The sequence below is a fragment of the Arachis ipaensis genome, chromosome B8 (assembly GCF_059453495.1).
Source record: "Arachis ipaensis isolate K30076 ecotype BB chromosome B8, ASM5945349v1, whole genome shotgun sequence".
In the NCBI taxonomy this organism is placed as follows: domain Eukaryota; kingdom Viridiplantae; phylum Streptophyta; class Magnoliopsida; order Fabales; family Fabaceae; genus Arachis; species Arachis ipaensis.
In genome coordinates, this window is record NC_142443.1 from 132,552,276 (window position 1) to 132,564,647 (window position 12,372).

The 12,372-nt window shown below is 34.5% G+C and overlaps 1 protein-coding gene and 1 pseudogene across 2 annotated transcripts; one reads left to right on the forward strand and one right to left on the reverse strand.

The window, feature by feature from the left end:
• Positions 1 to 8,985: 8,985 nt before the first annotated feature.
• LOC107612954 (ras-related protein RGP1) lies at positions 8,986 to 11,062 on the forward strand. The gene is made up of 3 exons (XM_016314753.3): positions 8,986 to 9,428; positions 10,077 to 10,572; positions 10,709 to 11,062. Exons 1-2 carry the CDS (start codon positions 9,202 to 9,204, stop codon positions 10,534 to 10,536), a joined length of 687 nt encoding a protein of 228 aa, XP_016170239.1. The 5' UTR covers positions 8,986 to 9,201; the 3' UTR covers positions 10,537 to 10,572; positions 10,709 to 11,062.
• Positions 11,063 to 11,318: 256 nt separating this feature from the next.
• Positions 11,319 to 12,141, reverse strand: LOC107611500 (thaumatin-like protein pseudogene; annotated as a pseudogene). Its single transcript, XR_015896178.1, has 2 exons — positions 12,088 to 12,141; positions 11,319 to 11,984 (listed from the first exon to the last, which is right to left on the reverse strand). The product of XR_015896178.1 is annotated as a thaumatin-like protein pseudogene (transcript).
• Between the last annotated feature and the right edge of the window lie 231 nt (positions 12,142 to 12,372).

Here is a 12,372-nt window from a genome sequence, read left to right on the forward strand (position 1 = left end):
CCGAACGAGGTAACCGGAGGGAAAATCCTAAGACTGAACCGATGCGAGGATCCCGAGATGGAAGCTCGGGTGCTGGTACGAGCAATATAGGTCAATACTATAGGTCCATGACCTTTACTGATTTCCTCAAGAGTGGTCCACCCCGGTTTAACAAAAATGCCAATGCATTAGAGGCTGATCGGTGGTTTCGAGATGTGGAGAGATTCTTATACACTCAGCACATACCAGAAGTACAGTCGGTGAAAATAGTGACTTACATGTTGGAGGGAGATGCTCAGAAATGGTGGCAGGAGTTATATCACACCTTGCAGATGGAGTTAACAGATATCCCTTGGAGTAAATTCAAGATGGAATTTTACGGGAAATATTTCTTACATGCGATTCGCATTGCAAAAGAATTGGAGTTAATGTAACTTAAGCAAGGAAATATGGCTGTTACTGACTATACCCATGAATTCGACAACTTGTGTCATCTCTCAAGAGTTTGTCAAGAAAACCCAGTCGACTATGAGGCGTGGAAGTGTGTTCAGTATGAGAAAGAGCTTAGAAGAGACATCTTCAACTGCATGAGTCCGCAAAGGTTAACGAATTTCCCTGAATTGGTTATGAAAAGTCAATTCGCAGAACGTTACTCCATGAAGTCAGCAATATTACAGGAAGGCCATGGAGAGACTACTCCGGATGAGCCGCATAGAGCCGGACTATGCATATGTTGCAAGTGTGGGAAGCCGGGGCATATAGTTCGAGACTGTCCACATAAGAAACGTCGGGACGCAGTCGAATCCGATCTTCAGACCCGAGGTAACCATAAGCTAGCAAGTTGAGTTTTTAACTACCTTGCGTATCATTAATATATGTATGAACCATTTGTGAAGCACAACAAGTTTTGATGATCGTGGAGTCCGAGCCGATGGTTAGTCAAAGACTACTAGATGTTGAGATGGAGCGATACTTAGCTAACTTAGATGAGAGGCTACGTTCTTGGAAGATAAGAATCAGAATGACGAAATGGAAGCCGGGTGAATTATACCTAAGGAATTAGAACCATTGAGAGCTATGTGGAGTTACCGTTTGAAATCTAGTGACGTTAAGATTTCAAGGAAAAGGAATAGAGCGAGTTCAACCTTTAGTTGTTAATTGATTGAGAGACAAGTAGAGGTGAGACCGAATTCCTATACGAGAGAGTTTCCAAGACTGTTATTGAAGATGTACCAGAATTTTCACCTTAGAGAGAGCGTGAGTTTGCCATAGGCGTAGTGTCAAAGATCGGATCAGTGCTGATTGCACCACAAGTGAAGACATTATTAGAATCAGTAGAGTTCAAGACCGAGTTAAAGAGAGTACTGGAAAAGAGGATCGTCCAACTAAGTGTTTCTTTGCGAGAGCGTGCCAACTAATCTTCACGACTTAATCTAATCTTTCTCTTATAGCCTACATTGAAAGTCCTATCCTGAACCTTCTTCTGTAAAAGCCCAACTCAATGTTCTTCCGATCTTGTTCCTTACTCGTACAAAGCTTGTCTCTTTTGAATTCAGCCTGAACTCATCCTAATATAATTACATAATTCTTGAGTTCTGGTTATCTGCGGTGTGTGAAATTGCTCCCTTGTGGGAACTCGCATTCCTTTCAAGCCAACTAGAACCTATACAATCCGACATGCCTTATTCTTTCTATTTAAGCTTTGATTCGAACTTCTTTCCTGAAATGCGACTAGGTTTCTCTTCTGGTGTTAGTTCTGTATAGCTCTGGCTAATTATATGCAAGATTCTCTTTTGAATTCTTGTAAACACCGTTCATATACTCGTTCGTCTCTTGAAACATAACATTTCTTTGAAAACTCAACTCGTATTGGATCTTGCAATGCGCGTAACTCTTAGATGCAACTATCAGAGTATCCATCCTTTAAAGCAAGACTTTTGGACACGGAAGATGAAGCATGTAAGTGTGTGCCATCAAAAAGAGTTTTGGAGCTTTAAATTCTTGCCGACCACAAAGCCTATGATTAGTTTACCGCACTAGAAATACACCGGTTACATGGAAACTCGAATATGAAGAGAGCTTTCGAACTCAGAGAAGGATTAACCCCAATTCTAGTAATCAGGATACTCAAACTTATTTAACAACTTGGAAATTAGTGCAATACATTCCCAGAGGGGTTTAGGATACGTATAAATATAACATCGTGAAATGGTAACGGACATCATGAGTGAAAAGTTTCTGGGGAAATGCTTGGATATAAATTTCAGAGGAAGGAAGGCTAGGTAAGTTGGAACTTTAAATTGGATATCAAGGGTGTAACTAAAGGAGACAATCTAAATCTATTGCGGTCTTAAAATGTAGCAAGGACGAAATGCAGGAGGTGTAAGAAGACGATAAAGATCTACCAAAGATATCAAAGTCTAGTAAACAGAAGGGAATTATGAAGAGATTTATATGCCTAATGCAGAAATAGAGATTGTAAATCGAGGACTTAGGGAGCACAATATTGATAATAAGGAGCTACTAGGAGTACCAAAGCCGGTTGGATCAAGAAGACACCAAGAGAGGGTTATGTGTCGAAATCGGGAGTTGGAATGAGAAACTGTTGTTCGAAGCTACAAGAGAGGATTTTTTAAGTTACCTTGAGGTTCCTAAGATGTATCACGAATCCAAAAAGATATGTAGAGCAGCCAACAGTGAAGAACAGAGTGACAATATACGTGACTACATGTTCGACGCATGAAAAGGAAAAGAGAGGCCACCAGAAGTTGTGCAAAATGCTACAACCATCGAAGGCTCTACATTAAAGATATCAGAGAATAGCCATCAATTTCATAATAAGTTGCGGAGGACTAGGAAAAAGTTGATACTATTAGAGAATCGTGGATCAAGTGACCAAGCCCATTTTGCCCATCGGAGCAAACTACTTATTAGGAATATCAACGAGACTATACATCAGGGAGAAGGTGAGACTCTACAGTACGTTAAACACCTCTGAATTAATCATAAACTGAAACGTTGAACATCTTAGTTCCTGAATTTGATAGCCGAGACAACGGAGACAAAGCTACGCAAACTTGAGTTAGGATTCTCATTATAAAATCCAACAAAAGAGCTAGGCAAATTTAAGAAGAAGACTTCTGAAGTTGGATGGAAGAAGATACCTATCTCTGAAGATTACTTCAATGAACTAGAGTCGGATAAGCAATCAAAAACAAGGAAGTTAAAACCCACTTCCAAAACAAATTCATGTCTTACAACCTAAGCTAGCTTAAATAAAAGGAGATGGACGTTTCGAGTGACGAGATCAGTTTTAAGAAAACTCTGAATATGTCGAAGGACTACCCACACCTCTTTTCAGATAACTGAATCTGAATTTTGAGGGCAAAATTCCAAATTAGGTGGGTAGGATGTAAACCCCACTAAAATCGGTAAATAACTTGTTAATAAATTAAATTTTATTAGAAAAGTTAAAAATGCAAAACTAATATCAAAATAGGATAGAGCTCGTCGAAACGAGAATTTTGATATCAATTTCGATAATTTAGCCCAAAATTGGACCGAACGGACCGAACCGGATCCAAACTGGGCCAGTGGGCCCAACGAACTCACTATATATAATGAGCTGAAGCTCATTTCATTCCATTCAGCATGCATAATACACTGGGCAACAACCTAAATGGGGAAGAACATGTTGAAGATTCCAAAACCCTTGATTTCATTCAAATCCACATAACTTCTCGCTCCGAGCTCCGATCGTCGCACCATTTGCGGTTACGCGTCTGCGGCGTCGAGCTCTACAAAAGCCATAACATTGAAAGGTAAGAAAGCCACGTTTTCTTCCTCAATTTTACTATTTTCAGTTCTGAATTTATTGGGCTTTGGTGTTGAGATTTTGTATAATTTGGTGTTTTAGGCTCAAGTTAGCTTCCGGGACTTATGGGCTCAAGCTATTGAGCACATGGGTATAGTAAGGACACCCTAACCCTAGCTCAATCTTGTATTTACTATGGAAAAACTGAAATTTTAAAGGTTGCAGCAGAACCAGGTTTTCTGATGTGTGCCCATGCACATAGCTGTGCGCACGCACCCAACAGAAGCGAAAATCTACCTGTGCGTACGCACGCCTCTGTGCGCCCGCACACCTGGTATTTTTCATAAAGTGTGCGTATGCACACTCTTGTGCGCACGCACATACCAGGGCGAGTCTTCTGTTGGTGACGCCAGCACAGGTAGGGCGCTCGCACACCAAGTGATGTGTGCGCACGCACGCATACGTGCGTACGCACACGTCCTGCTTTCTTTTTTGAGCTGTGCGCACGCACAGGTGTGTGCATACGCACACGCCCTGTTTTTTAGCACATTTATTTTTCTATTCTAAACATGATTTTAAACTCTAAAACCCCTATTTTTTCCCTGTTAACCTTATATTCTACTAGCAAGCTTAGTAACTAGCAGAAGTTAGGATTTTAGGGTAACTTGGGAATGAAGAAAGAAGTAAATATGATAAGTTATGTGAAAGAAAAAGTGGTTATAGAATGAAGTAATGATGCCATGGCTTGATAAATGACTGAACAATGATATCTGAGATCCGAGTTTTTCTGGGTAAAAACCGTGGCTCGCCACCGCGTGTTCCAGGTTGAATCTCGATACTCTGTTGACCCTACGTCGTAAGGGTGACCGGACACGTATAAATTTCCGGGTATGGATAGCCCCCATTGAGTGATTTATATGATGATTGAATGTGAACTCTATGCATAGACACTTGGGGATGCGCGACCGGGGACAGTCTAAGGTTTTCGGACTTGTTGGGTTGGCTGGATAACCGACAGATGGGCCCTATCAGCCATAGGACAGGCATGCATCATATGCATTTGTTTGTTTTGATTGCTATGCATTTCCTGGGTTTGCCTAATTGATATATATCACCTGCTACCTGTTATACTTGCTATTTGTACTATCTGCTCATTACTTGTGCGTGAACTTGTTTGGTTGCTTGTTTCTGTTGCATTGTGGATGATGGAGGAAAATGAGAAATGGTTTGGTGTTAGATTAGGATTGAAATTGAGTACGTTAGGTAGATTTAGAATACCTACCCCTGTTTATGGTTTTTGTTTAGTAATTAAGTTGGATAACTGAATGACGGAGTTCTAGGATTGTCTATGACATTTTTAGGACCTTATTTATTATACGTGTGGCACTTTTATTATGCTGAGAACCTCCGGTTCTCATCCCATACTATGTTGTTGTTTTTCAGATGCGGGTTAAGAGGATCCTCGCTAGGCGTCTAGATCTTGAAGCGAAGTAGTTCCTGGATGTATTTTGGGTTTCTATTTATATTTATGTATATATATATTTAGCTTACTCTCCAAGTAATTTGTGTATGCTGCTCTTCATAGAGGTTGAGGGAGAGATAGGGGCTTATTTTGATATTTTGGTATAATTTTGGGATACCTATGTGTGTGTGTGTGTGTATATATATATATATATTCTCCGGCCAGCCTTGGCTTTGCAGGCTGGGTCAGGAGCTAGTTTCATTGTATTCTTTGCTCTCTTTTCATTCTTTTGCTTATTTATATCTATAATCTTTAGGTTTCTTAGCACGCAAGTAATACTGTTCCCTGAGTGTTGCGCTTTTTATTTTGCGATTTTGTTTTACCTTTTTTCAAAGCTCCTAGTTAAGTATCTCTTTTCGTATATATATATATATATATATATATATATTTCCATTTTTAGATGTCGTAATACCTTACTTTCTCAGTCTTATGATAAGCATAAGATTAAGTATGGTAGGGTGTTACACAAAGCATTCTTTATCTTCATGAATAATTCTAAATCTTTATATTCAATTTATTAAATTATCTTTAATTTTATTACTTTGTTTAAATTATTAATTTATACTTTTATTATATTCCTTCATTGTATTACACACTATTATTTCTCTTACTATTATTCTTTATACACATATCTATCATTATCTCAACACAACTGTTATATTGCCTTGTTCTCCTTTTTCTTTTTTTTTTCTCCTCCCACATTTTTTTCACCTGATTGTAATTAATTATCACCAAGTACTATTATCATAATTTTCAATATGATCTATCACTTTGATCTATAACAATCCATTATGTTAACTTTTATGAGTTGTTAAAGTGTTATTAAAAGAATTCGTTTTTATTTCTTTTGAATATCTAGATTTATAAAAATAATATTTTTTATTGGCGTGCGTGTTAAGTAATTTTATTGTTCTATTAATAAAAAATTTAAGACATAAAGCATTAAAAAATTTTGTTCAAATTATCAAAATTTAATGTTGGTAATCTTTAAAAACTAATATAAAAATATATTAATTTTAACTAATATAATAAAAATAGTATATTATTGTAAGTTTTTAACTAATAATTATAAATTTAAGTTACAATTTAATAAAATACCTTAAAACAGATGGTTGTCATTACTTTTCATATTTGACTGCTATTATATAAATCTTATGTTTGCTTTGTTGTGCACATTAATTAAACTATACTTTATTATTTCATTTTGTATGTTTTGAAATAATGTTATCGTACTATAAGGATGACATTAGTTTTTATAACTAATGCGAATTTTTTGACTATTTTATTTGTTATTTAAATACTATTCATAAAAAATAATTACTTAAAGTAAAATACTATATAAAGAAAGATAGGAAACTTTTGAATTTATCATTCGAGTTTGTTTCTTAATTCTCACTTGATATTACTCAAATTTAATAGGTTGATGGTGATGATTCTTTTTATTAGTTAAAAAAATTTAACACCCTCTCTCTCTTTGGCTCTCTTAATTTTATTAAATAATTTTTTTTAGATCAAAATATTTTTATCTTCTTCTGTAATAAGTATTTTTTAAATAATCTAATACATAAAAGTTTATTATATTATTATATATTATTTTTATACCACAAAATAAAAGGTAAAACTTTATATCTTTTTTTATTACTTATTTTATTTTATTTTGGCTATTTAAATTAGCATGTATATGATTAATATATTTTCTATTAGTTATGCAATATTTTTACAATATTTTTTTTAGTTCAAATCAATATACATTTAAAAAATTATCTTTAAATCCTAAGCCATGTAATTCAAAAATCATTGCATTCATATTTTTTTAAATTTCAAAAAAATAAATTTTTTTGTATTATTATAATTAGTTGAATGGAGAAATAATAACAATCACATCATAATTTTAATTAATAAAGTAAAATAATTTATCAATTTATATTAAATTATTAATTTTAGTTACACGTAAAAGTGAATAATACTTTAAAAATAACTAAAAAAAATTAAAAAATCTTATGTGAATCAACATGTACATAAAATATTATGTGAAGATAAGTATAAACATTATGATAGTTAATAAGTAATTACGAAAAAATAAAAAATAATTATAAATTTTAAGAGTTGAAATAGTAAAAAGAATGAAGAAGAAAAGTAGATATTTATTGGTTATTCCTCTTGAATATGATAGAATTGAAAAAAATATAAAGACAAAATTAGAACATAATTTGAATACTAAATTGATAGTTTTTTTAAGAGAATCCTCGAATAAATAAAAAAATAATATTAAAATAATTAAATAAAAATTAAAGAGAAAAAATACAAGTAAGTAATCAAAAACTACTTTTTAAAATTGAAGTTATTTATTCATAAGTATGTTATGTCACCAAGAAGAAATAGATTATTACCCTCAAACATATGCAAAAGTACAGACATAATAATAAAGTTGTAATTTGAATATGGAGTAAAGTATCATTTTTGTCTCCAACGTTTGGAGTATGTCCCAAAGTTATCACTAATGTTTCAATCTTTGTATTTAAGTCCCTAATGTTTCAAAATTGACTCAATGGTGTCCTGCCGTTAGGGATCCGTTAACAGAATTGACGGCGGGACAAAATTGAGACGATTTTGAAACGTTAGGGACTTAAATATGACGAAAACGTTGGGGACAAAAATGATACATAGAAATAAATTTTAGTTTTATCCTTCAATAATATCAATTTTTTTACTGTACATAGTATTCAATTATTTTTTAATCACATCTAAGGAAATTATACTTAATCATATTACTTTCTTTCTAAATAAATTTATTTTTTTATAATTTTACACGAAAAAAAAATGACAGTTGTGGTTTTCATCGAGAAAGAAAAAGAATAGTCATTCATAATGGTGAAGGTGCGCTTTGGAAACGTAATACGCGTGTTAACACGCTTTTGTGGGTGAGGGTAGCTTTTCTATTGGGTTTGGTCAACTTGTAAGACTTGTAAGTCAAAAAAATTTGTATGCGTAGCATAACTGTTCCACTAATTCCATAGGAAAAAAATTTGCCTAAACAAATTTTTAATCTTTATAAATTGTTTAAAATTCGTTTTTGGTCTTTGAAATTTTATTTCTAGTTATTGATTATAGAAAATTCAAATTTTTTATTATAGAATTTATTCTTAATTTATTTCATTAAATACTAATGTATAAATTACATGGTGATTACATAATCAACTATAATTAAATTCAATTAAGTTGGTCTAATAATTTATTGCCACAACAAAAATCTCCCGCACATGTTTGCGTAAATTCACGCTTCTTCTTTTTCTTAAAAATAAAAATTTAATATCAAATTTAATATATTAAAATAAGTTAAAACAATTAAAACGAAATTAAAATTTAAAACACCTAAATTTTCTAGGATCAAAACGGAAAAAATACAATTATAAAGACTAAATTAAAGAGAAAAAAATTGTTTTTTTCAAAAGAATTTTATTTTAATTTTAATGCACTGATAGTTAAAATATTTTACATAATAATTCAATCATATCAGTTTTTATAAATGGCTATTAATACCATCAATATCAGAAATAATTATATTTATTGATGCCACATTATATAATTAGATATACACCTAAAATTGATTTGTAATAATTATGTATCAAAATTAAATTCAGCTTATGTAAGTCATAAAAAAATTGAAAATGAAAAAGCAACGCTTTCCGTGGCAGTAACCGTTGTGAGAAAAAGAAAACACGGAAGCGTGATGAAGACACGAGAAAAGGAGACAGAAACAGTGTGATATTCCACTTCCCATTCCTTCCCTCCGTTTCCTTCTCAAAATGCGTATCCAACTACCGCCTTATAAAACACTCTCTCTGTGGCTTCCAACGTGTTCTTTGCTTTGTTTTCGAAAGGCGCCATGGCTCACTGGCAAGGTGAATTGGAAGAGGGAATCGATTACATGTTCAAGATTGTGATGATTGGCGACTCTGGTGTTGGCAAGTCTCAGCTCTTGAATCGCTTTGTTAAGAACGAATTCAACTTGAAATCCAAGGCCACGATCGGGGTTGAGTTTCTCACCAAGACGGTTCTCATGGATCACAAAGTTGTCAAGGCACAGATTTGGGACACTGCTGGTCAAGAAAGGTCCATTTTTTTCTCTTTGATTTGTTCATTTCTTTGCTTATTAGGGTTTTATTCCATGAGCTTTTTTGTGATGAGCTAAAATGATCGTATTTAGATGGATAGAACTATGAATATAGCTGAATTCTGTGCAAGATCTTATCTTCTTTTGAGATAAGAAGACCATCCCTGTAATTTTAACAAGATTGATTAGTGCTGAGACTCATTTTCCTGCTCAATTTTGTTTACATTTTACATCTTTAGAACATAGCTCATTTTAATATAATCAAATCGCAAGACCCTTGTGAATGATGGTCATGGAACATAATGTTCATCAAAGCTCTTAGAATATGTTTCTGGATTCTTGTTTATCGCCTTACACTGCAACTAAATTTTGGCGAGCGTGTTATGAATTTAACTTGTTTACCAATATCCACATTAACTAATAATGCTGACTTCAGTTTGTTACTTATGTACTTGAATGTTTGCTGATATTCTTGCTAAGAATGTCCTTGAAATTCTAGTCAATTCATTTTCTTACAACAATATTGACATTTACTTAGATTTTGTTCCTGAGTTATGAGAGACCAATAGTGTTAATTCATGTACCTTAATGAGAAAATGCTCAGTTGTTCTTTTTTCCCCTTCTTGTGATGTTGGCATTCGTGACAGATACCAAGCAATTACAACTGCATACTATAGAGGTGCAACTGGCGCCTTACTAGCATATGACATAACCAACCACCAAAGCTTTGACCATATTGAAAAGTGGTTGGAGGAGCTGAGGATGCATACAGATAAGAATATAATTGTCATGCTTGTCGGCAACAAGTCTGACCTTAGTTCTGCTCGAGCAGTGCCGGTTGAGGCAGCCAAAGACCTTGCTGAGAAGGAGAATCTCTTCTTCATTGAAGCATCGGCACTTGAATCCAAAAATGTGGAGTCAGCATTCCTCGGTCTCCTCTCCCAAGTATATAGAACTGTGAGTAAGAAGCACATCATTTTGGATGGAACTGAATTGAATTGGGATAAAGTAAACCTTGAACTTGGAGGAACAAAGATTAAGATCCCATTACAAGAGCCTGAATGCCAAAAGGCTAAAAGGATATTCAATTGTTGCAGCATATTTTGAATTCTTTTTTTCACCCGGTGCCGCCATAATCTTCTGGTAAGTACTATCCTCCTCACTTCAAGCGCGTGCTAGTGTGGATTCTACATATAGTCCTTCTACCTCTAGTATAAAATATGTGTCATCATCATAGCTATATATTAGAAGGTTAATTTATAGCTTGTGTATTCACTAGGCAAATCATCTTTCCTCCAACTAACAAGAATTCGGGAGAGACGGTTGCAAAGATGAAGCAGCTAACGAGTTTGTGGGGATTTGGACAAGGTGACCTCATTAATATTAAATTTGAAAAAGGTTTATGTTCTTCTGTAAGGATTAATGGGGTTTGCATATTGATGGAACTATTGTTCATACATTGGTTTTGATTTGATGGATCTCCTAGGTTTCTTTTTTCTTTTTTTTTTCTGACTATCTGCATCTCATTTCACAGATTTTTGTTTCATTATTTCCATCATAACCTTATATTTGGTATTCATTTGTTGTAATTAATTCCTTATTTTCTTAATTCATAATGAGTTTATTCATAATATATTCATGTCTTCATGTATGGTATAACATTTCCGTAGAAAGTATACTCTTAAAGTGCAACCTAAAATGAACTTTGTGTAAGATCAAATCAAGGTTCCTGAAATCAATTTATATAGATTGTATATAAAAGAATCTACAAAATCTAGAAAAGAAAAGAAGTTACACAAATCCAAATGTAAACCCCCCCCCCCCCTTTTCTCCAAAAAAACAAAAAAAAAAACCTGAAAAAGATAATGTCTATTTTACCCCTCCCCTCCCTAACAAAACCTAATTAAATAGTCAGCTCCTTGGCAAGTGAAAGTGCTGGTTGAATCATCATAGGCATAGCTATAAGCCTGAGGACAAGAAGCCTTGAACACCTTTGAATAGTTTGTTGGTTGGCACTTATTTGGGCTATTAAAGTCTCCAGTGCAACAATATTGTGGCTTGTTGAATGCCATACATGCACTCTTACAACCAACAATTTTCCCATTTCTTCTCAACTCCAATCCACTTGGGCAGTTTCTGTTCAAATCCGAACGGCAAGTGACAGCCTTGCACTGACCGGATCCTCCGGAGGGGAAGATTGACACTGGCATGTTGTAACCATCGACAAGGCTAACGTCATAAAAGTCCCCCTCTGGGCTGTCTAGGGTAAACTCTGCTAGCGAAGCTGGTGGCACGCCCCCGGCACCATCACACTTGAGCTTGCCTCCGCAATCACCGGTGACGCACAATCCACTACCAGAGCTATCAAAAGAGCATCCTCGTCGACCCCAAAACCGGCCAGACCATGCTTTTGGTGCAGTGATGTTTACAGCTTGACCAGATCTTAGTTGAACCCCCCCCATCCATGAGTTGTGGCTTTCCTGATGCTGTTAGGATCCCAGGCCAAATTGTATTCCTGCATCTATTTTGCAATATAAAAACCGTTGCGTCCACTCCTGAGAAATAAAAGGGTAATAAAAAAGAGGTAGATTGTCACCAAAGCTGTAATAAACCTAGGAAAAGTAAGTTGTGTAACAACTGATATGTAATTATCATTACCTAATGAGAAGGATACCATGAGAAGAAAGAAGAGGTGTTTCAATGCCATTTGAGATGCCTTTTTGTTGTTTCTAATTTGTTGCAATTTTATACTTTTATACTTCACGACTTGCATGAACCAGTAGGCAATACTTATAAGCAAAGGTAAATGAGGAGGTTCAACAAACACAATCTTTACAATGAGAGAGATAGGGCCAAGTTTTCTTGACGACATGACAACTGTCAAGCTTGGCAATTGAAAGAATCAACATGTTCCCAGCACTTTTTTAATTCAGATTCTACATT